At 36.4% G+C, this 26,433-nt stretch overlaps 1 protein-coding gene across 5 annotated transcripts; it reads left to right on the top strand.

Moving 5' to 3' along the window:
• LOC118748113 (carbohydrate sulfotransferase 9) lies at window positions 1-26,114 on the top strand. Of its 5 annotated transcripts, none has more exons than XM_036482423.1 (8): window positions 4-143; window positions 11,089-11,408; window positions 17,726-17,873; window positions 19,849-19,915; window positions 19,983-20,127; window positions 21,291-21,446; window positions 22,925-23,256; window positions 24,984-26,114. In XM_036482423.1, exons 2-8 carry the CDS (start codon window positions 11,277-11,279, stop codon window positions 25,051-25,053), a joined length of 1,050 nt encoding a protein of 349 aa, XP_036338316.1. In that variant the 5' UTR covers window positions 4-143; window positions 11,089-11,276; the 3' UTR covers window positions 25,054-26,114. The 5 variants fall into 5 exon arrangements, with proteins under 5 accessions (XP_036338319.1, XP_036338316.1, XP_036338315.1 ...); XM_036482422.1 differs by having other exon boundaries at window positions 4-196; XM_036482425.1 differs by lacking the exon at window positions 4-143 and adding an exon at window positions 233-328.
• Window positions 26,115-26,433: the final 319 nt, after the last annotated feature.

The following is a 26,433-nucleotide window of genomic DNA, read 5'->3' as shown; positions in this document are numbered from 1 at the left end:
GTACACTTTCACACGAGCGCGAGCGTTTTGCAGAGCGGATCATAAAATTTGCAATTTCACATTTACATATTTTCAAGAATAAAATATTTGTACATACATACATACTACATTTATGTTTATATAAACTACATGAAGTGGCTAAGGTGCGCAACAACAAATCACAATAATTAAAACCAAAAAAAGGAGGAGCTTTGAAGTATTAGAAATATTAGAGGAATATTTACATATGTACATATGCATGTACATACATATGTCGCGTATGTATGCGTACATATTTAGTGCAAATACTTCTATGAATAAGAATAAAATTAGTGAAATATAAATAAACGTGAGCAAAAATGATTCATAGCGGATTTGGTGTTTGGTGCTACTGAAAAAATATAAGAAACTGTATGTGAATATTTTATTGATTAAGTTTTCTGTGGCTCTTAACGACTGGACATTCATTTCTTTTCAGCTTTTTGACAAAATGAGCTGAAGTGTGTGCATACATACTAGAGGGCTGCATGAATTCTTTCAAAACGGCTTATGAATTATTCATATACAAAGCGAATGAATGATTTTGGTTTAAATTTTTTTTTGAATATACGTGAATACCTGTTCTGTTATATGTGTCGACATTACAATATTCTAACAAAGTAAAAATAAATTGAATTGAAGTTAATGAAAATTTTTTTTATAAATATCGAAGGAGATTTAAAAAGATTTTAGTTTGAAAATACTTTCGAAAAGGAATTTCAAAAATGAGAGCTTAAATTATCAGTTTTATTTTATTTTTTTAATTAAGAACTTTTTTCCCCGGCTTAGGGTGTTTCGAAATTTGATGAAATTAACAACCTGCACTTGGCGAGACTTCTCTTCACTCAGAAACGGCTGCACTGTTGACATATGACACTCGGATCTCTTATGACTCTAACTAACATTTGAAATATTATTCAAGTTTTTGAAATTAAATTTTGGGCGTTTTAATGCCATGCGGGTTCAGTAGTAGATATTAACATGCGTGAGGTTGAATGGCGACCTAAGGGTCTATCGTTTAGGGTTTTAGGAGTTAGGCAGTTAGATAATGCCGAAGGCATATTAGGACTGTGTTCCTATCTCATTTCCTGGAATGACATCTCATTCGATCAGAAGGTGTAGAATAACAGAAACAGCAGAGATCGTTGACCAAATGCCTAATTTATGCAAGTGACCCTTCAGCCAAAACCCGCTATGATTAGATGTATAGTTTGGTATTTTTGGTGGTGTTAATTGCCAGGCCCTAACCAAATAAAGTCGTTTACTATCTACAAAAATGCTATCGCTATATGGCGTTAGAGTAGATTTATTTAATGAATTTCATTAGAGATAAAACAAAAAAATAAAATAAAAAAATAAAATATAATATACCATATATAAGTGATAACGATCTGAAGAGGATAAAAAGAGCGATGATTTTATTTTAATATACAACACTGTATTATGAAATATGTAAATATACATACATACATACATACATATGTATATAGAAATACATTCTCATAACAATGCAAAAATACATATGTATGTATGCCCTCAAAATACCTATAGACCTAAATAACAAATGTGCATACAGCTTGTGTGAAGAATTTTAGCGATTATTTTAATTATTATTTTACGATAATTGAGGCAATTGTAGCGAAGTAAATTAAATCACGCGCGGATGACATATGTATATACATATGTACTTACATATATGTATGTATATATACATAACGGGTGATTTTTTAAGAGCTTGATAACTTTTTTTTTAAAAAAAACGCATAAAATTTGCAAAATCTCATCGGTTCTTTATTTGAAACGTTAGATTGGTCCATGACATTTACTTTTTGAAGATAATTTCATTTAAATGTTGACCGCGGCTGCGTCTTAGGTGGTCCATTCGGAAAGTCCAATTTTGGGCAACTTTTTCGAGCATTTCGGCCGGAATAGCCCGAATTTCTTCGGAAATGTTGTCTTCCAAAGCTGGAATAGTTGCTGGCTTATTTCTGTAGACTTTAGACTTGACGTAGCCCCACAAAAAATAGTCTAAAGGCGTCAAATCGCATGATCTTGGTGGCCAACTTACCGGTCCATTTCTTGAGATGAATTGTTCTCTGAAGTTTTCCCTCAAAATGGCCATAGAATCGCGAGCTGTGTGGCATGTAGCGCCATCTTGTTGAAACCACATGTCAACCAAGTTCAGTTCTTCCATTTTTGGCAACAAAAAGTTTGTTAGCATCGAACGATAGCGATCGCCATTCACCGTAACGTTGCGTCCAACAGCATCTTTGAAAAAATACGGTCCAATGATTCCACCAGCGTACAAACCACACCAAACAGTGCATTTTTCGGGATGCATGGGCAGTTCTTGAACGGCTTCTGGTTGCTCTTCACTCCAAATGCGGCAATTTTGCTTATTTACGAAGCCATTCAACCAGAAATGAGCCTCATCGCTGAACAAAATTTGTCGATAACACACATTTCGAACCGAACACTGATTTTGGTAATAAAATTCAATGATTTGCAAGCGTTGCTCGTTAGTAAGTCTATTCATGATGAAATTTCAAAGCATACTGAGCATCTTTCTCTTTGACACCATGTCTGAAATCCCACGTGATCTGTCAAATACTAATGCATGAAAATCCTAACCTCAAAAAAATCACCCGTTACATAGATACGTATGCACACATGTATCATTAATGAATACCTTTTTCTGTATATATATACGTATTTAAAAAATAAAGTCCGCTCCCGTTGCAAAAATAACTCAAGTAATCGCATTCACCAACTAAATTATTCAACAACAAATCTGCGGTGGTGGTGGTGGTGGTGGCGGCAGTTTGACTATAGCTATTTTCGACGCAGCGAATTGATTCTTAAAAAGCAATGAACTGAAACTACATAAAGATGTCATCAAGCATTTCCGATGCCTGAACGCAGTGACGCTAAATTAACAGCGTCTAAAAAACAGCAGCCAATTAAAGACGTCAAGTCGAATTCAATAAAAGTGATTTATTTATTTTTTTAGTGTTTTCGCCGATATTCTAAGCAAAACATTCCCAACCACATTACTTATTACATACATATATGTATGTATATATTAACAATGACAATGTTATAAATAAATATAAGCAAATGCCCCCACCTTACTCTTGTCTATAAAACCACCGTAAATATTTTTGGCCGATCACAAAGGCCAAAAGAAAATGCGTGAACAAGCGAAAGTTGTTCTAAAATAAAACATTTTTCAAAAGCTGCAATATCTACATACAAACAAAAAAATTATGAGTTGGACACGAAAATTGTGCACTCCAACAACCGTTTTTTGTTCGTTTGTTCGTTTGTTTGTTTGTTTTAATGTTAATGAATGAATGAATTGGTGAATGCGCAGCTGCTGACAAACTTGCTCATAAGTGTACATACATACCACCAAGGTGTATATAAGTAAGAAATTACACCAACAAATTATTTGCAGATATCCGTACTGTCATTGGTATGAGTTACAACAAACACATCATTTTGACGCAATGCCCTCCACGGCGAAAAAATTAGCTGTCGCCCCGACACCACCTTGTTAAATACACCTTGGCAGCCACAGTAGCGCGCGGCCACGGTTTGTTAGGCTGCCTGGCTGGAGGGCTGGATGGCTGGTTGTCGTGCACCACTACTGGACGACAGTAAGAAATCAATAAAACTTGGTTTTCATATTTTTGATGGCTGCGCTTGGTTTACATTTCTTGTGGCATTGTGTCTTCTGTGTTGCCTGTGCGCTTTGCGCTTTTACATACCCTGCAAAAAATTGTGCGACTAATCTCTATAAAGAGTATTCCGAGATTACTCTCAATCGGGTACAATTGGGCATTAATTAGTCGCAACTAGTCTCATACGGGTACTAATGGGGATCAATTAGTCTCGACTCATCCCTTACGGGTATAATTGGAGATCAATTATTCCCCGACTCATCTCTAACGGGTACTATTAACGATTTAATGATATGTACGCACTTAGTCAATGAAATTTCATGTGCGGCGTTGGCACACAGAGAGAGTATTCTCCTAACAAAACTGAGCAACCCGGTTCGAATCTGAGCTGGCGCAAATTTTTATTTTAATTTTTTTAAAGTTACTAGTCGCTATTTGTACCCGTTCGGGTATAAAGGGGAACAATTAGTCTCTTCATAGGACATTCTCGAACAAAAGCGAACAGTTCATTCCATATAAAGAGATCAAAAGTGGTATTAGTCGCATGTTCCTTTGCGATTGCTCCCGGAGTCATCCCGGATTAGTCGCATTTTTTGCAGGGTAATTTCCTTCCGCTTCCGTTGTAGTGGTGTAAAGCAGTGATTCCCAAAGTGGTCCAAGTGGACCCTCAAGGGTCCACGGGAGACTCGACGGGGGTCTACGTTGGTGTGAAAAAAATATGGGGTTGCACGAGTTGTAAGTCAGGGTCCACGAAAATTAATCTTATGGTTGCTTGGTAGCCCCTATATTTAACTTAAAGTTTTTTGAGTGGTGTATATTGCTCCTGACGCACTTCTGCACTTACCGTCACTTTATGCCCACATACGTGTGGACGCCTTAAAAGTCACCTGCAGAATAAAAAGAAACGGATGTTGGTGTAACTCTCAGTGGGGGGAGGTGGAAATCGCTGGCGGCAGAGATTTGAGCATTTGTGTCTATTCAATGCTACACGATAGTACGCCACCATACCTTTGCTGAAGAGATTCTATAATGTTGAGTTCCCCGAGGCTGAATGCTGGTTTAATTCCAGCACTGAGCCACACTGCGCACACCTTACTGATGGCTCCAAAACTGACTCTGGGTCAGGATCTTGGGTAATGGTAATAAGCAGGGAACGGATTTTTAAAAAAAGGCGAAAAAAGGCAAAATAAAATAGCGAAAAAGGCAGGAAAAGGCCCTAGGTGTTGCAAAAAAAGCAACATAAGGTACTAAAAAAGACAGAAAATACGAAGAACAATCAAAAAATACATTTATTTTAGAAATGTTTATATTACAAGTAAAAAGAGAAAAACTATGAACTAGTTTCATTATGGCTGCGTTTCTTTATACATTCCGGATAATCCCATTTCACAGCCGGAATAAAAAGAATGCGTTTGAAATATACGTTAACATATCATCAGGAACGTTCTAAAGAATAAGTAAACGAAAAAGTTTATTCCAAACGTTCAGAATGAATAAAAAAATTCAGCTTATATGAAAAATTTGTACTTTGAATCTTTGACTATTTTATCCCTTCGAGTTTCTAACTCATAAAACTTTAATCTGTATAGTTGTAGTAACATTGAACCACAAGATGCATTTTGAAGTTTTCTGGCAGCATTTTCATTGGATTTTCGCGAAAAAAAACCTTGAATGCACTAAATGTGCGCTCGACGTAAGCTGATACAAGTGGAGCCCAATTTAAATATGGAACTTTTGAAAAGTTCATATTATCAGGAATAAGGGAGTTTTCCTCGCCCTTTACAATTTTATCCACATCCCTTATTGTCTTCAAGCCTACGTTAGCTGAGAAAACGGCATTGAATTTTTCCAACACCAATTTGGCAAGAGGTCCCTGCGCTTCTAAATATAAGCTGCATGGGCATGTGTATATTTTTTAATCTTAAAAAAAAAAATTTAAATGCTATAATCACTTTTTTAAAGGTAGAAAATGCAAAAAAGGCAAATATCTTAAAAAAGGCAAAAAAAGGCAACATCAAATGTGTACATATGGAACCTGGGAAAGCTAAATCGTGGACATTCTTAATCGAATGTACTCTATCTCTTTAGCAGAAAAAAAGGCAATTTCCATAAAATCCGTTCCCTGGTAATAACGCTATCGCTCGGAGTGCCCTTAAAAAATATAACTCCTTAGAGCGAGAGAGTACTTTGACAGCTTTACGAGCTCTATTTTTTAAACTTGCAAGTGATAATCACATTATTTTATTAAATGGAACACAAGAAAATACTTTATTTTTATTTTTGCCACTCCGAATTTAGCTTGGAACTCGCTCGTGATGCAAATTTACATCCTTAGATCTAATCTTCACATTTGTTGACAAGCTTTGCGAATATGTTAGAAATTTAGCAGCGGAGGTCCAACGAAACCATTGGAGTTTTGAATGGGGTCTACGAGAAAAAAAGTTTGGGAACCTCTGGTGCAAAGTAAGGGCAAGCCGCCATTAAAATATGTTTACCAGCGCTGCATGCATGGCTTGACGGTTAAGTAGTTAGAAATGAAATAATAGGGAATTCACATGAGGCGATTTTTAACAACTTTTAGTTGAAAGCAACAATCGCCTGGTGTAAACGGCCATTCAACTAATCGCTTTGAATGAAGTTGGTCGGCTGCCTACTTTCGTTCAACTTTTGATTCAACTAATCGCCTGTGAAAGTTGAATCATGTAAATTGCCTACAAGTATAACAATGAGTGCAGAATTTTTTCAGAATTTTCTTTAGTTTTCGTACAGAAGTTTCTTTACGAGGTCGTGTCAACCACTTCATCTAATGTCCACTGAAGATTTGTAAAAAAATCCTTACATAAATGAAGATTTCGGGAACTTTGGTTTGCAGGGATTTTGTAGTATTTGCATACGTAAGTATGTAAATGTAATGTACTTGCTAGTTGCATTTGACAATTTATTTGCAAATACGTTAAGTGCAGAAAAAAATAAAATATTGAAATTTCTAATAAGACGTGTATGGAAAGTTCCATATTTGTTCATTGGGAGTGTCTCCTCCCAATCGGCAGAGGGAACTCGTCGGTTCTCGCAAATTTGGACATAGGTTGAACAGTACATAGATGAGTTTCAGAGACCTCACAATCATCTCATTTGATCAATACCTTTAATAATTTTACTTTCAAACTCGAATATCGGTAAAAGTAATGATTTTAGATCTAAAAGAAGACTAGCCTTTTGCTAAAGCATAAATCTCAGCCTGGAAGAAGCTGCAGTTATTTCGGGCTAGAGCACAACGCTGGTTTCTTACTCCATCTTTAGGCCACATGATGGAAAAGTGCAAACAATGTTTCTCAACAGTGTTGATAGACAATGTTTCTTCGTGTTTTTTTTTTTAGCACCAGAGCGCACCCAGAGGCTGTTTTTGGTAAAAATTAATTGCATATTTCAGATTCCTCGCACCCGAAAACGCCCAAAGGCCTTTTGATGGTATAAATATTTTCATTTAAATCAATTTCAAATGTTTTAAATGCTGCTCTGCGACCACCAACTTCAAATTGATAAAAACGCTTGAAATCGCCAACCTGGAAAAACTGAGAAATTACTTCTCTATATTCAATCCAGATTTTCAGAAAGGCACGGTTACACCTATACCCCAGCCGACTACCGAACAAGTGTAAGGAATGCTTCCGGTTCTCAACTTACTTCTTCTTTGTTTAAGACCCTGTGTGGGCAATTTAGAAAATACTTAATTGCATTGCAGGTGTCAAAGGCAGTCTTAAGTGGCGTTCTTAAGACTCTTGATTTTTGGCTTCAGTCTAATTCGATGTTCCAAAAGCAATCAGTCCACCAGTTCGTCAAGCACATCTCTTGCAGAGGACGTTTAGAGCAGTTTCGCTTTCGCTGCAGACCCTCCAGACGCTAGCTAGCGCAACTTCCATTCTCTGTCTAGGTAGAGTCTTTACCGAGATCCCCAATAGAGTATCTGTATCTTTTTATTGGTCTGCGGTATAAAAGCTAACGATGGAATTTCTTCTAAAAGATGCCCCTGATATAAGTTGGCCATTTGGAGCTATAAAAAAAAGGGTATTTGTGCTTCAGGCTCTGGAGCTAAGATCGTCGTTCTGCAGTCGACCGATTGTTGACACGCAAACCGTGGGATTACCAATTTTTTTATGCACCATATTGAGCAGAATAACTTTTAATCGGTCTGACTATAGGCGTGTACCCAAAGTATCGACACTTTCCGAAAACGTTCAGTCTTTCATTTACCTACTCGATATACATATCATCGATGTTTTTGCAAATCCGCCCATCGACCAGTTGCAAAACCGCCTAAATCGCCATTGTGGCAAAAATGAGATTTGGTAACCCTGATCTCCAGGCATCGAGATTTATGCATAAAAATCGTTAAATCGTTATTAAAATAAAAGATTTGTAAAATAATAGCTTGAGAAAACACTGCCTATCAAGGCAATGCCTTCAATGATTAAACCGTTTTTTCGCTCCTGTAAAATTTGAGTGCCGTAAGATAGGCGGTTTTGCAGTTGGACGATGGGCGGTTTTGCAAAAACATCGACGATATGTATGTTTATTAGTTTTCCACGTCAGGTACTTATCCAGAGTTACTATCGCGAAAAGACTAAGGTTAACCTACGTATATATGTATGTATTTGTGTATATGTATGTACATATGTATGCAGTGGCGGATTTAAATATTTGCCGCCCCTAGGCAATTCATAACTTGCCGCCCTTTTTTCACGAAAAAAAAAAAATATATATATATATCAAATATGATTGTTATTGTCAGTGCTTTATTACAATATAGTAAAACACGATGTATTCTGCACTGAAATGCTTTAGAGGTTTGGACAAGTAGAATCCAATTATCAGGACATTGAAGTAGCGCTATGCGAGTATACAAAATAAAATCGCTCATCCGGAAGATTTTTTGACCTCGCGCAAGACAAACAGAAGACCATACACAGATACACTGCCTAATTTGACATACGACGGAAGCTGACCTTCAGATTATTCACGTTATGATACACTTATGAAAAACTGGTGGGCTTGGAATCAAGAATTTTCTCGAAAATGCACGCTCGTTTTTCGGCAGTGTTGTCAAGTGTGGTAACCTTTTAGATGATTCTCGTTCTCGGGGCAGCGTGTCGGCTGTTTCTTTGCGTCACGCGCAGGCGCGCCGTCAGGTTTCTAAGCCGCGTGAATGAAAGTTAAATGGAAATTTCAACGACTGCTATACTAAGGAAAAATTCGCAGCGTAATTCTAATTTTGAATTGTATTGAATGAGATGAATCATTAATAATATTTTACAGACACAAACACAATTTCAAGTGCAGCTGAATCCAAATAAATTTTTTTCTTTTAATTTAGCTGTCTTAAATTTTGCCGCCCCTTAATTCTGCCGCCCTAGGCTTCAGCCTATGTTGCCTGTACGATAAATCCGCCACTGTATGTATGTATGCAGATAGATACAAATATATGTATGTACATATGTACATAAATATGAATATACTTTTCTGTATGCTTTCCGGGTACGATGCGTGCATGCCAAAGTTGGTTGGCAGCTGATTGCATTTCTCTGTAACATGCAACCGATGCACACAAGGCAAAAAAGACGATTCAGCTGGACAAAAATAATTAACTGATAAAATTGATTTGTGGTGTGGGAAATTAAATATTATATGATGCTTTAAAACTATCTAAGCGAAAATAACGGCATTAACAACAATATAAATTTACCGACCCCTGCGAAAAATGGTTTTATTCACTTCGATATGATGAAACATGATATTTACATGAAATAAATAATAGTAAGAGAAAAACATTGTACAGGTAGACCTCGGACAACACGGGGGCTTTGTCTTCTTCTTCTTTTTTGGCGCTGTAACCGCCTAAGCGATTTTGGCCGAGTTCAGCAAAGCACGCCAGTCGTTTCTCGGCTGTGCCAACTGACGCCAATTGGAAACGCCAAGTGAAGCCAAGTCCTTCTCCACCTGATCTTTCTATCACAGTGGCGGCCTCCCTCTTCCTCTGCTACCACCAGCGGGTTCCGAGTTGCGATCGGGCGGCATCTTTTTTCTCTGCAGCTTCCTGACACTTCTCATCATACCAGTTGTTCTTTCGGGCTCGCTGAAATCCGACTACTTCTTCGGCGGCGGTAGTTAATGAGCGGGAAATGTGGTTCCACTGCTCGCATATGTCGGTTTGTTGAAGAGTGCTCTCTGAGAGCAGGTGTGAGAGCCAGTAGCGAAAGCACTGGCTGTCTGTTGTGATTGCAGCTTTTCAACGTTAAGCTTTCCTTGCATATTTGGGCGCACATTTTTTGCTGCACAGAGGCGGGTGCGTATCTTGGCTGCAACAAGATAGTGGTTCGAGTCGATGTTTGGGCCTCGGAGTGTGCGTACGTATAAAACATTGTAAGCGTGCCTTCCGTCTATCACAACATGATCGATTTGGTTTCTCGTTTTCGATCCGGAGACAGCCACGCAGCTTTCTGGATCTTTTTATGCTTGAACCTAGTACTGCATACTACCATGTTTCGGGCCCCGGCGAAGTCGATCAGCCTCAATCCGTTGTCGGATGTTTCCTCGTGGAGGCTGAATTTTCCGACGGTGGTTCCAAAGATCCCTTCTTTGCCCACGCTGGCATTGAAGTCGCCAAGCACGATTTTGTTATCATGACGGGGGCAGCGCTCGTATGTGCGCTCCAAGCGCTCTTAGAAGAGATCCTTGGATGCCTCATCCTTCTCTTCCGTCGGGGCATGGGCGCAGATGAGCGAGATGTTGAAGAATTTTTGTAAAAGTGCTACGAAAAACCTTCGTGGTCTTGTACAATGTACGAAACTTTCGTTCATAAGACGAACACATTTTTCACAAAGAAACCAGATTTATCGAACCGTTCGTAAATATAACGGAGAGACTTTCGTTAGGCATTTTTTCAGTACAATTTACGAAATCGTACGTTTATTTTTCGAAATACATTCCTAAATTACTGAACACATGTGTGCAAGATATTAATTCGGCAAGTTGCGGGTACTTTAGTAGCATAATGCAAAACGTTGCTTCATAACTATTAGTGTCCCTTAGTTAGTCAAAGATTAAGGAAAGTTCATACGTATTTTCATAGACACTAACACCCTTATTCTAGAACCCGAATTTTCGCAATTCGTAGCTAAGTTACGAAAAACGATAAAAAAAATATTATTATATTTTCGATTTTTGTGCAGCTAAATCGCCAATTTTGCCTTATGTGCGATGGCACAAAGTGGCAGGTTGCCGCTGCACCTTTGCACTCACATACGCGCGCATACATACATATGTGCAAAACATCCATTTGCCACTTTCTCATACAAATTTCATAAATTTATTTGTGAACTTTATTTTCCAGTCGTTGTCTGCAGACTAATCGCACAGCTAGTAATAAATCAGACAAAAGTGCTATAAAATATTAACAAACAATAAGTAAAATCAGTGGTGAAGAGGAAATTGTGCCGCATGTATTGCACTTCGCATCAAAGAAACAATCAACAACTGGCGTTGTAGTGTCGCCACGGTGAACGGACGGCGGTTAAGTAAATGAGATTAACCACCTCGCATTGGCGCGCCGTTCGGCGGTATTTTTTAGTTTTCACCGCCATTGCATTGCTGCCGCTAGCGCTTGTCTATCTGGTGCGAAACGAGCAAATTTACCGCATCAAAGGATATGAGGTAAGTCCATTTATACACATACTAAGTACATACATATATGTATACCTGATTTTGTATTTTTGTATGTACTGTGCTCCTTACATACCCATCCCACAATCATATTTATACAAATTTAAAAATTTTCGAATTACACAAGTCGCTACTGATTTTTGTTTTTTGTTTTGAGTTGAGCGCAAATCTTTACTTATCACTTATTGGCGATAGTTAAACAGCAAATACTAGAGTCAAATCGATAACCCAGGTCATTGGCTCATCACTGCTTTAGTTTTATTATTTTTTATGATTAGGTTGCTAATTTCATTGTTTGCTACATAATTTTTGTAAGTACTTCGCTTATTTAAAAAAAAAGAAAGAATATATATATATATCGCAAATATTTTCAACGCATTCGTCCCTCACTGCCTCGTACGCTTACAAACATATGCACGCAGGTACACACACACATAACTACAGTATTAAATTCTAGCTTTGTGATGTTTACGCAACCATTTCAACGGTTGAGTGTCTATCAATCAGGTGTAAATGAATGCATTTAAGGGCGTTAAGTGGAAAATCAAACAATATTAATATATGTATATATTCAATATTTATAGTAAGCTGATCATGTGCAAAAACTTATAAAAATATACATACGTACGTACATTGGTATATATGTACACATTTAGATACATGCATAAATAGTTTTTTTTCAGTACCCCGTCAGAAAGGGTACTTTGCATACGTTCCGCTCAATGATGCAACTGACAGTTGAGTAGACTGTGTGTGTTGTGTTGGCATAGAGAGCGTCAGATTGGCAAGCCTTGCGTCGACGGACCCAACGAGCGTTGGCCAACACTCAACTTTTGATGCATGTAAGTCCGTCACTGCTGACAGTTGTATAACCCCGCGTTTACACAAGACAAGACCAATGAGAATATGCACATAATTTACGCATTGTTTGAGCAAAGTAGGCATCCGGACAATAAACTGTCTTCGAAAAGCCAGAGACAGTGATGAAGACATCAAGATAAGTGGGAATATATTAGTAAAAAAAAAAATGTGAATGTTTTGCTATTGTATCTGAAAAATTGACTTGTGTAAACCCCAAGTACGCGGGGCCATAAGGAACAGCTGGTTTTTGTTTGCAGACGCAACGCCTTCATTGTGACGTATCTCTACGGTACGTACGCCACTTCCTTCGCATACTTTTCCGTTATTGACGTACAAGTACCCATTCTGACGGGCCTATAAGCAGTAAGAGTTAGTACCGTACGAAAACATTAGAGTACAGATATACATATAAATAAACATGTACGTGCACGTACGAAAGAAAAGTAACACATATGTACGTTTATAAATAAACATGTACACAACACATATAAGAAAACGGTACGTACTCACGTACACAATAAATTCACAAAAACGGTACTAGATTGATTTCGGAATGCTTACAAATTGAGAAGTTAGCAGCTTACTGCCAATATAGAAGTATTACATATATGGATTCTGCCTTTTAAACCCCAACGTGTGGGAGATTATTGGAGATTACTTAAATCATGCGCAATTGTACTCCATGGAAACGAAGTCGGGTGTACTTTCTTTAGTGATTAGTCGCACATTTTCCTTCAGGGTAAGGAAAAATGTATCACAAACACATTTACCACATGCTATGTTTTTATGTTATGAGTATGAAAGCACACTTCCGAAACTTAAAAGCTACATATAAACTTCCAGCACCATTTGGCGTAATTTAATGAGCGTAATGAGTATCCGATTGCTAGACAAGTAAACAAATCAGTTTGATTTTGGTTTTATGAAGCTTCCAGAGAGCAATACTAATCATTAACGGTAATCAAATTAAAATGTCAGCATTTAGTTTTTGCTAACGGAACTATAGTTACATTTTTTTTTTTTAGTCGAAAAATAGCTTAATTACGAAGCCCAAAATTGTTAAAACTTCCATTTTCAACAAACCAGAGTGGTTCATTCATGCCTTTTAATTAGCGATTGTGTGCAGCCGTCTGGATACATATACATACTGACAGGCCCTGCATATTTACCTTGAGTACTACGTTAATTTGTCCATGCAAATAAGCCACGTCTTTTTACAGTACGTCTTCCGGCACCCTGAAATACACATACACATACATATGTATACCCATGTACAATTGTATCGCCATATGAGTTGCACGCATGCACATACATACATACATATGTATATATGTACATATGTATGTATGCTTACACTTGACCCTGGCACTAGTGACCACGATTGCGATTACTCCTCGCCGGGCGATTGAGGGGCATAGCCATAAACTTGTGTGTATTGTAGCGCACACACTTGCACTCAAGAGAAGCATTTTAAATGCTTTTCTTTGCTTTATTTATATGCCATTTTGAAAATTTGTTTACCACCATTTCGTTGTTCATTGTTGCTATTGTTGCAGTCCAGTAGCACTTTGTTGTGTGATTTAGAATTTGAACTTACATTGTTAGTGTGTTAGTGTAGATAGTGTTGTTGATGGAAACGATGCGAGGCGTGGATGAAATCCAAAAGCGAATGTCATACAAATCATTAATGTGCGAATGCGAGCACATTGGAAATACTACATATCGCCGATGTTTTTGCAAAACCGCCCATCGACCAATTGCGAAATCGCCTATCTTACCGTACTCAAATTTATAGGAGAGTCTGGAAAGTGTTGTCTCGAGATTATAAGTGAGCATTGTCTATTTGCTTTTACAGCCCATTCCAAGCCAAGGAGCAAGGAGCTAAGGAGCAAAGGATTTTAGCCGGAAAGTTTACCGACCACATGTATTTCAATTGGCACTTTCACATTAGTGTAGCATACATGAAATAGGAGCGGATTCATTTCGGCATACCGCACTGTTTGTTACAAAAAAAAAAAATAAATATTTAGAACTACGTCAAGGCCCTTGAAGTTTTCCATGTCATTTATATGGGGAAAACACTTTCGTAGAAATTGTTTGGAGTTCTTGAAAATCAATATTTTTCGATCAGAAGCTCTGTTTCTCTTTAGGAGACTTCCAATAACAATACCCAATTACTTATTGAACCATTTTTTAATATCAAATAATTTTATAGGTTCCCCAAAAACCCCAAAAAACGCAATGACACTCTTGCAGCAAATGTGCGATATGTACATACATACATACATACATTTGTATATCGAGCCCTAAATTTTCGTTTGGATGCAGAAGTGCTCCTGAATCATCTGGAGGTATTTCTGCATCAAAAAAAGAACAATTAAAAAAAATATCGCCTACCTTTTTTTTGGTTAGGGCTCCATTTGTAAATAAATAAATAAAAAAAGTTTTTGTTGAGAGCGCGAGCGAAGCTTGGAGCGAAATAAAATACCGGAGAGGAGCTGGAGCTGAGCGATGAAAAAAAAAACTTTGCTCCGAAGCCCTGGCTAAAAGGCCCTACATATGCTTCAACCGGCCGGTAATTTTATATGCCACAGAAATATGACCGATGCGTTTATAATAATGACGTCGGATGGCAGCTCAAATGATGGCCCAACTCTAAGCTTAGATGAGAATTCTACGTAGGAAATTACATCGAAATATTCAATGAAAAGTCCTTTACAGGAATATATTTTTCAATGATCATTTTAATGCTCATAAACGTGAACTATTTACTCCTTATGAATTATTTCTAGGTTATTGTTTATAGCACTATGGCTCGGTTAATAGGCTGGTTGTATTAGAATTTTTGAAAATATGGTTTAACCAGCTATTTAGTATTGAAAAGAAATTAGCACTATAGTAAAAAGCAAGCTTTCTAAATATGAATGAAGGCGGCCCATAACTGGTGGACACAAGATTTAGTGGAGTTATTCCTTTTCGTGTAGTTAACATCCGTTCTAAATACGAACCTAATCGGACTATAAATACGGGGTTTTCAAATATCTCCACTCTTGCGCCATTCCGTTGTTTTAAAAATATCTTTTTTAACCGATTTCACAAAAAGAACCTTTCATCAATTCGTCGAAATATTTATTTATTTATTTATTTTATTTTTATTTATTTATGTTACTGCATAACTTTGTACCACGTTAACCGATTTCTATAATAATTTTTTTTTTAAGGAAAGGTGTTACCTCACAGGTGGTCCCGTTGTAATTTGGTCTAAATCCGATCATTGGATCATCAAGAGATTAACGATAATCTTAAATTTTTATATGAAAAATGAAGTCGATTTTGTTTTTTGCTTAAAATTTAGTTGTTACTATTAACTTATTTCATTCACAAATCGAATTTGAAATGAATAAATCTTTGGTAAAATAACCTTATCTAGAAAAACGGTATACAGATCGGCAATGTACGACTCAAAATTGAGTTTACTCGCCTCGGCGTGTTTTGTGTAATTTTAGCGTTCGTACAGAGTAATAATCTTTGAAAAAAATATTTTTGTCAGCCTTTTCTATAAACACATGCATTTTTTTTCAGGTAACTTAAAAAAATTGCAATTTATTATTTGACCCTTTGGCGATCCATTCACACACAATCCTTATTGCTTCTTTTCCGCTATACATATACATAAGTAAACGCTTATGCGTATAAATAGCTGTTGACGTAAGCTAATTGCCTGTTAAATAATGCTACTGATTTGAAATGCTGATTTAAATACTTAAATACACATTCGTTTCCATACCATCTCCCAGCCTCACTTTACCCTGCGTCTGCTCAATTATTCGTTTACATCACCGTATGCGCTATTTCTTCCACATTTCAGATCGAAAACATCTTGCTGCAATACATACATTTTTTAACTAGCTCCGTCACTCATACGCCCCGCGCCCTATTCAAACCTCACACATACAGGCATACATACCTACCTAGCATTCACGGTTGCCCCGAGCAACTCTTTTGGCATTTTCTCCCACCGAGTAATTCATTTCTGCGCACATTAAACACTTTCACACAAGTTCATCTTTGTACAACTTGCGTCGCGTATAAAGTACATACATACATATGTATGTACATATGTATGTACCTGCGACATACACTTATTTACACACATTTGTTGTACATGTTATTGTTGCTCGTATTGTTGCTTCTTTTTATAGTCCAGGCTTTTCTACACATTTTTGTAGTTGTATTGTGAAATAATTCATCCGATGTAAGCGCTGAGGAACAAAATTGTGGAACCAAATTACAACAATTCGCACTACATATTTGCACCATTTTTAGTACGTGTATGAAAATCAGCTAAAATTTCAAATGCGAAGTAATTCGATTGGCAAAATTCTAAACAATACAATGACAACTTAACCAAAACTTAGCAAAATTTGCAACAATAATACCACAACAATAATTTTTATTATCGTACAATTTTTTAGGCGTCAAAGTTCAACGATCACTTCGGTGATCAAAGTTTTCGTTATCCGGTAATGTTGCTGGGGAAAAATAAGGATCTAACAGTAGCGTCTACAGGAAGTTCTCGCAAAAAATTTTACAAATACGCTAAAGTAAATATACAAATAAATGTACCTGTATAACCAACAACCGCTGCCCTTTTGTATGTAAACGTAAAGTTTAAGCATTTTTACTCCACTCACACACATACTACGTACATACACTAGTATAAAAGCATTTGAATTTGTATGTATGTATGTAGCAAAATATTTGTGCAAGTCAATATAAACGCTTAGTGCCACACATTGTACGGGCACACTGCACACTGCACACCCGCCTACAGCTAATCGGCAAAATAGTTATTGTAAATATTAAAAACCAAAAAAAAATTTAGATCAGCAACGCTTCCCGAAAGTCATCGAAGAGCGGAAAATTCGAATTGATATCTGATGTCTAAAATAGTAAAAAATATACGTATGTATGTAGAGATGTTGGAACGTCGTCAAAATTTCTCATAAATCCATCCAATATACTGCCATTATATCAGAATATTATATTTTTGTACATGTTGCCACAAGCTGTCAAAATCACTCCATACCACCCCCCGCTCTTATGTAGTACACCCGATCACGCGACCATACATATGTACATAGCATAGTGCGTTTCTTTTGTTACTCATACGCCCCCGGGCGCACATTTCGCATTCCACACTCCACCAGGTAAACACTTACACATCCCAACAACCAACAATTGACATCCCCATAAATCAAATAGTTAATGCATTTCCTTTTCGTAGCCCCAAAGAATGTTGAATAATAACAAATAAAATAGTTAAGTATTATAGTTACATATGTACATATTCGCGTTATTCGAATTGTTTGTGCTTGTTTGCCAATATACATTTAAAATTTTGTATTTTATATTTTTCCTCTTTGTTGTATGTACTATATATTTAGTATGTTAATGAGTCACATGTGCCAGTATTGCCGGAGGAGTCAGTGCACACGCTTTCGCCGAACGATGTGGAGCGCATCGAGAAGCGCATGGAACGGCGGCGAAAACTGCTGCAAGAGAAATGTGCCGAATTTGGCCTAGATGTAGTGGGTAAATATATTTAAAGTTCTTCTCTATGCTTAAGCACACTTATGTATATATGTACATACATTGGGGTGATCCAAATTTTTTTCCTCCAGTCACCCCCAGATCGGAAAAATATTAAAAATAAGCAGACACGTATACGTTAGAAATAATCGAGTAGAATGGAAAAAGAAATATAAACGCATCCATTGAGGTGATTGTGCGTGATGTGGTTATGAAATAACTAATTTTTGTATACAACAGTTAGGATTATCGGTTATTAAAACACATTTAGTTACTAAGTTAAATACTACCCGATGTCGAAATAAAATAAAAAAAAATACGTGTCTCCTTATTTTTGATATTATTCAGTTCTGGGGGTGGCAGCAGGAAAAATCAAAAAAATTTGATTCTCCTATGCATTTTTTTGGGCCACCCTAATGTACATATATACATACATACACACATACATGTATCTATACGATGTAAGTGTAATATTATTTAGAAATTTATTTCGGAAAGCAGAAAACGTTTTTAAAGTACACTTATTACTGAATATTTTAGGCCCAGATTAATCGGCGGGTTATCTTTATTAAAAGAAAAATTCCATGGTAATGAACACTTAAAATAAATTTAAAAAAATAGTATATGTTGAACTTTAGCCCAAATGGCAGAATAATTTAATAAGACATGTTCTTTCTTTAGACCAAATTTTCGTCCAGAAATTCTATTATTTTACAGTCTGATATCCGCAAGAATTGTAAAAGCACTTAGCTGTTACGCAGGTTTCCGTAAGTTCCCTGGTTTTTGTAAATTATTTTCCGAATCTGAACTTGGTGACAACGAAATTGTGTTTTCAAATTTTCCGACTCTAATTCAAAATGTTCAAAGCGCGAATAATCAAGTTGATTATGTTGTCATAGACGAAAGATTGAGATGCGTTCCATTTGAGCAGCAAATATCGGCAATAGCAAGGAACAGCCGAGAAACCTCGCAATCGGTTGTCATTCCTGCTTAAATAAGAAACGCTTCTTTTCGTCCAGTGGGATTCAATGTATCTCCCAATCCCTTCCCGCCGTTGTGGAAGTGCCAGTTGCCATGTCGCTGCAGCAAAGAAATACGCAGCATACAAAGCCAGCCTACATCCAATTGCTAACAGTGGCCACACACGACGAACATGTGCGCGCGCATGCTCGGCTTGCGGAAGAATTCCTTAAATTAAAATAGTTTAACAATGGAATACCGTTAAATGAATCACTCTACATTGAGTAGTTTCTTTGAAACTTCTTTTGAAGGACAGCTAAATCGTTTGGCTTGTCTTTGCCCTGGACATTCCATCCAATGCTTGTTGAACATTTTATCTACCCGGTTATTTATGTGTGCTTTGATGAGCCCACGAAAGCGTTCTGAACCATAAAATACTAAGGCAGCTCCTTGTTTCGCTAGGCTGTCGGCCTCCTCATTGCCATTATGTCCGTCATGCCCCGGTACCCGTCCTAATAAAACTGTATTCTTGGCATACATACATACATACATATATTTCTCCAAATTCGTTTTGTTTACTATTTCTACAAATTAAATATATTCAAGTAACTAATCATTAAATATTTGTAATGCTTATTATTATTAAATAATCACGCTCATTCCCTTTAAAAGTACCGTAATGATTTGTGGTCGCAAAAGATTAATTTATTGCCAGTAAACTGTTCACTCTAGCGACTGACTGCCTTCACCCACGTGCATCGATAGTTGATAAATAAATATAGTGTTTAACGGATTTAAAAATGAGTAACGAGTAACACATTTTGTTGTTTTTTTTGTTATTTGTACCTGAACAACAAACAAAATTAAAAGGCAATGAAAATTTCTGCTGAAATAGGGCAAAGTTAGAAATTATCGTTAGTAATTAAATTACATATTTATATGTTATATAGTATTTATAGAGGCACATTGTAGAAAAACTCTCAGATTAATGCAAAATTTCATTTTTTTTCTTTCAAAGGTAACGACACATGGCACAAGCCCAACGCTTGGGAGTTTTTAGTCAATAAAAAATATCACATTATATGGTTGGTTTTTTTTTTTTTGTTATGAAATACATTCGTTTCTAATGAAATTATATCAAATTCTTTGCAGGTGCAATGTGTTCAAAGCTGCCTCCTCATCATGGATGTTCAATTTTAATGTATTAGCCGGTTACTCGCCGGATTTCCTACAACGAACCAAAGAAGTGTTCCTGAATTTGGCAAGGGAACGTTATCCGCGCGTTTCTATTGAAAAGGTATACTGATCAGCGTTGCCGGTTTGGTAATTTTTTTTCTTCCTTTATCAAATTTCGTAATTTATTTTTCAGTTTGGTAAATTTTTTCGAGTCAGTGTTACATGTTTTTTAAGCAGAGTAGATTCTTTGTTCACATGGGTCCATACAGCAAAGACATTTATTTTCTGTTTAAACTTGAGAGCAGCGATGTGGATAGAAAGACCAGGTACTCACTCCTGGGTGTAAAGGTATTCCAACCCAACGTTCGTTGGCTACTAGAATGGTATGATCTCTAACTGTTAACAAGTGATAATTCTCTGTTGCAATGAAGTATATCCACGACTCTAGGATTGATCAGATGCCCTCACTTGTTTTGTGATTTTAGCCTTATACGGGCGGATGTGTATGTCCAAGTGCAAACTATACGATAATGTGCCATAAGATAGCCCCAGTTTCTGAGGACGACGAGCAGTAGATAAATTCATTTCTTCAACCACACTTTAGTTTGAACTCCACACCAAGCTTTTCTGGTGTTGTTGTGGCTTTCGGTGCTCAAGCCGATATGAAAATTATTGCTGAATAGAGCGCTGAAAGCATGAAAAGTGTTGACTGACGGAAAGTTTCATGTGGGATTTTAACTTTATGATGTCTTATCCTACGATATCTGATAGCGACCCAGTGTCTTCGGTTGTACTTATTTGTGAATAGTTCTGCACAAAAAAAGAGTTTAGTTATTTTTTATGTTGAATGTCGTAACTTACGTCCTCGTGATTTGGTAACAAATAAAAAGTTACTGTGGCAACACTAATACTGATATATCATTCAACATTTACGTGAAAACATTTGTTGTCAAAAGCATCGCCTTTACGCCGCATATTCATTGCTATGAGCAGCTCCTTACTATGTACTTATATATTTTCGCCCTGTTTGAGGTACTACTTCAAAGCACTCTCTACTTTGCTGCATCCTTTCGGTACACAAGTAAACGACAGTCGTTCAGTTAAATAAGGTTGCTTTATAATAAATTACTTGGGACAACAATTCACTCACTTACAAATAGATACATACATACATACATACATACATACATACATACATACATATGTTTCCTATATAGAATATATTTTATTTGCTTCACTAATGTCTTGTTATTGTTATTGTCATTTGATTTTTGTTGTTTACAGCTGCGAGAAGCACAAAATGATTCGATTACATTCATGATAGCGCGCCATCCATTCGAGAGGCTATTAAGTGCATATCGTGATAAGCTGGTATTTGCCCTACCACACTCCTATCACGACAAGTTGGGGCGGCGCATTGTACGCAAATATCGCAGCAAAGTGAGTAGCGCGCTACAAAACATAAATAGGCACGCGTGTGCCAATAAGAAAATGTGGCAATATGCAAACAAATTCACATATCTACATTAGGGTGCCTCACCAAAAAAAAGTTACGGTTTTCCAGTGAAATTATAAAATATATTATATTTAAAGGCTTCTGCCGAAATATTTCGGAAAAGTATTAAGATTTAAGTGAGCCGGACCGATTTGATAAGACCTAAAAAAATCCTGTTTTTATAGCCGGGCGCACTTGTGCACAAGGGTATTATAACTATATAACGGTTGTTTGTAATAGACAAAACGAATCGAGAAAGATATAGACAAATGTATACATAAATGATCAGAAGGAAAAAATCGATTAAGCGGTGACTGTCCGTCCGTCCGTCTGTGCACACGAAAACTCGAGTAAAAATTGAGATATCTTAACGGAACTTACGAGCGTAGGACGGATGGTATTGAAAATGGGCAAAATCGGACCGTAACCACGCCCACTTCCCATATAACGGTAGTTTTCAGAAATACGAAAACTGCAATATTTTAGTATTTACTGATGCTTATTCACTGAAAATTGATATTCACAATGATTATTAGACGAAAAATAAGAATACAATAAATTTTTGGAAAATGGGCGTAGCCACGCCCACTTATGATTACATGTGTATATCTTGGTAACCGCTACACCAATTTCTCCCAAACTTGGCGCAGTTGTTAACCTTGGTACAACATACAAAACGGCTGAAAATTTTTAAAATCGGACAATAACCACGCCCACATCCCATATAACGGTAGTTTAGAGAAATACGAAATCTTCAATAAATTAGTAACTGCTGAAGCTACTTTATTCAAAATTGATGTTTACAATAACTCTTTAACAAACAACACGTTTATGGTAAAATTTTGGAAAATGGGCGAGGCACTGCCCAATTATGACCAAGTATGTGTATCTCGGTAACCGTTCGATCAATTTGTACCAAACTTGGTACGATTATTTCGCTTGCCAAATAAAAGCAAAACTTTGAAAATTATTGAAATCGGACTAAAATTACGTGCACTTTTCTTATAACGGTAAATTTAAAAAATGCTTGAAACTTCTGCCATTATGTCTAACTGAACGTTCTGAACGTTGGTTATCATGTAGCTGTAGTTTTCAGAAAGCCTGAACTTAGACTTCTTTACTTGTTATAAATAAAATTTGTTCTTAAAAATATTTTTTGCAAAGAATTACCTCAGATGTTAGCAGAGTTTAAGCTTAAAAGTGTGCATAAAAAATATTATGACGAAAATATTAAAATATTTTTTTATAATTTCGATGGAAAACCTGCTCCGATTTTTTTTTTTTTTTTTGTATGACAAGTGATGCGACCTAATGTACATAAATGTGTGTGTACATTTAAGTTTTTTATGAGCTTCCTTTTGACCTTTTTGTTACATAAGTTTTTATAAAACAATAAAAAAAAACGCTTTTTCATGTTTTACAGAGTTTGGATATGAATTCGCCCAAATATCCAACATTCCCAGAGTTCGTGCGTTGGCTCTTGGATCAGATAAAGCATGGCAATGTCCAAATGGATATGCATTTTGTATCGTCGACAATGTTTTGCACGCCATGTGTCATCAATTTTGATGTGATTATGAAATTCGACACACTCGACGAAGATCAATTATATCTCATACACAAGACTGGCTTGACGCGCGTCATAGCGCCCGAGTGGCGTAATGCGGGCAAAGGCAAGAATACGCAAGAGTTGCTGCAATCATTCTACTCTAAGTTGACGCATAAAGAAATGCATGGACTTTATCAATATTACAAGTGAGTAAAATATTTGTCGCAAAAAAAATCAACCAAGAAAAATATGTGAAAACCCCGCAAACCGTTTTTCCCGAGTATTCTGAATTGTAGAGAAATTTTAAAGAATTCGTAAAGATCTCATGCAAATTTTTTCCGAATTTTGCAAAATGAAGTAAACTGTAAACACTTCGATTCTTTTACAAAATTTCGGAAGAAAATCGGTGAAGCAATGCTGCTATGTAAAGAATTTTTTCAGAATTTTTCTTTATTTTCCATACAGAAGTTTCTTTGAAGCTTCGTAGAAAAATCATTACAGAAATGAGATCTCGTTAAGATTTCGGGAACTTTGGTTTGCAGGGAGGGATGCGTGGTTAGGGAGCGTTGGGAGGAAGCTTTAAATTAGAACTCTATTCTTACGAGATCGCGCAACTTGCCGAAATAACTGCTATCATAACCTCTTTGCCTAAAAGTACGCTGCTAAATATAGTTTGGAAGTGCATAAAATGTGTAATATTCTTGTTTGTACAATCAAGTTTTCACGGCATATTTTTTGGCGCCGCACTTATGACAACAGTCATTGCGGTGAGATTTATTATAATGTGGAAATCAGGCTGTTATTAGTTTGCTTTGATGTAGGGATGTGCCGGATAGGGGTTTTGCCGGATAACCGGATTCCGGATATCCTGTAAAATATAAGAGCCGGATTCGGATATCCGGTAGACCGCTGCTCTTAATATTGTTTACCGGTGATGCAGACATGCTTCGTTTTTTTTTTTTTTTTGATAATAAAAAATATATAATTTTTTAACTCTATTTACTAATTAGATACTAATAAATTTGATTATGAAATTAAAAAAATTCGGAACTAGATTTTTAAATTGAATCTTCTATAATCGCAATCCGGAAATCCGACCGGATTTTAGCCTATATCCGGTCGGATAGTCGGATAACAGAAAACGGCCGGATAAGCCGGATTCCGGATGTCTACCGGATACCCCCGGCACACACCTACTTTGAAGGAATCTTAACAAAAATAATATAAGTATGTATACCATATCGGTCGTTTAATAACACAGAAAATTAACTGGAAAATTTACGCTATCGATTACTACAAATTACTGAACTACTCAAACTTTCGAGGATATATGTATATCTTTCCATCTGTTTTTTTTATACCAAGTGCATATGTATGTATGTACATGGATTGTTGAAACTTTGATTATATTTTGAAATAATTCCCTTTGCTACTGAACGTGCCATAAACAAAATAGTTTTACATATTGCTAATTAAAAAAAAAATCTATCAAGAAATCTTATAGCGTAACTCCCACGTAATAGCAACACCCACCGAATGACTACTGACATACATACATATCTGTCAATATATACTAGGTGAGTTTTGTTTTTTCCGAGCGAATATAGCTACATACATACATATATGTAGACAAAAATGTTGTATTTTTTGAATCCATGATGAATTAGGAATGTAATGCTCCAAAATTGGTTAAACATTTGCAGGCGGGCACACCATTCGTTCACACCTCAGATATTTCATATTCCTTGTTTGTCTTGTATATATTTTTTTTTTTTGGTGTACTGCGTTTGTTCTTATATAATATTTAATAATGCCATGGTAAATAATAGCTAAACCAACCAACGGCCGCACCGCCTATAATCATACTACAGCTATGCATTCTTACGATCAATAATTTTAATTTATGCACTTTCTATCGCCTTTTTATTGCCAGGTATGACTTTGAATTATTCAACTATAGCGCGTCATCGTATTTTAATTTGGTACAAGAAAACGGCACCTGAGAAGAAAGTAGCCCAACACGATGGACGGAGAAAGTAGCAACAGCCGTAGCAGCATTTTAGGCGCTTCGCAACGCAGCCGCACTCCTCTCAGCAACAACGAAGCACACGAATATATACTTATGCACACAAATCTACAAACATACATACATACATATGTGTATGTACACCGACAAACCATACATATGAATTAACATACGTACATACATACATACATATACAAACTATACTACTTACTTACATACAATATACATACATAAACATAAATAAGTAAACGCTAATGAACCAAAAAGCTCGAATAGGAAAATAAAGTGAAAGGTTAGAAGTGGACTGAGAGTGATGAAATTCAATAAGTTCCAAATGGTTGGCGTGAAATTCAACCAAAAATATGAATGTAAAATATTTACATAATTGATTTTTATACGTAATATGGAAATTATGCTTGCCACTTTGTCGGCAACCTTGCATATCCAACTAATTGGTTGCATATTCACTAAGCTCTTTTAGACACGCACGTTTTCATGGCTGGACCGCGCAGCCACGAGCAACTTCTATGTAGCTAGAGCACTAACAAGAAGTGACGCATAAAATACATACACATACATAAGCACTGGCTCGTTAAGTTGAAGTAAGTAGGCGGATTTGAGGGTAATTTGAGCATTTTGAAAAGACACTGTACAATAATTTAGCGACGTAAACTAGCTGATAAATTTTAACGCCGTACGCGTAGTTACATTAATTGGTAGTAGTGCTAAGCTTTAGATTTTTGCTAAATAATTAAAGTAAATAAATTAAAATAACAAAATAAAATAACCAATTACTGAGCACTGGTTCGATTCAGCGAGCATATAACCATACCATTGAAGGCATGTGTGCGAAGATGACAGCGTGGAATGTAGTGGAAATTTAGTTGGTGCAGTTGGAGTTCCAGATGAAATGGCGCGGCTTAAAATATGCTTTAGAAAATATGGAAAATTATTAATGCATGCTTTAGGCAGCCTTTTAAATGTAATAAGCATACTTCTAGGCGCCTGGTTTCCTTTCGAATCAGCCTTGCAATCATAGAAAAGCTATAGAAAATCACACAAGAAAATATTGTCAAGTGATGTTACTCGAATAATTTTTGTAGGTTTCACTGCATTTTTTTTTTAATTAATTTTCAATAAAATTATATATATTTAGGAGTCGCAAGGTAGCGATATACATATGTATTTGATTAACAGAAAGAAGTAATAATTGCCACTGTCTAGGAAAGTAAAACTACTTTGCATTATTTAAATTAATGGATTGTGTTGTAGGTAAAATACAATACATGGATACATACATACATACATACACAAATAATAAAGCAAACCAAACAAAACAAATTATCCAACGTAAATT

The sequence above is a fragment of the Rhagoletis pomonella genome, unplaced genomic scaffold, assembly GCF_013731165.1.
Source record: "Rhagoletis pomonella isolate Grant_MI unplaced genomic scaffold, Rhpom_1.0 Rhpom_scaffold_00012, whole genome shotgun sequence".
NCBI lineage: Eukaryota > Metazoa > Arthropoda > Insecta > Diptera > Tephritidae > Rhagoletis > Rhagoletis pomonella.
The sequence above is the reverse complement of the archived record's forward strand: the minus strand, read 5'-3'. Positions and strand labels throughout refer to the sequence as shown.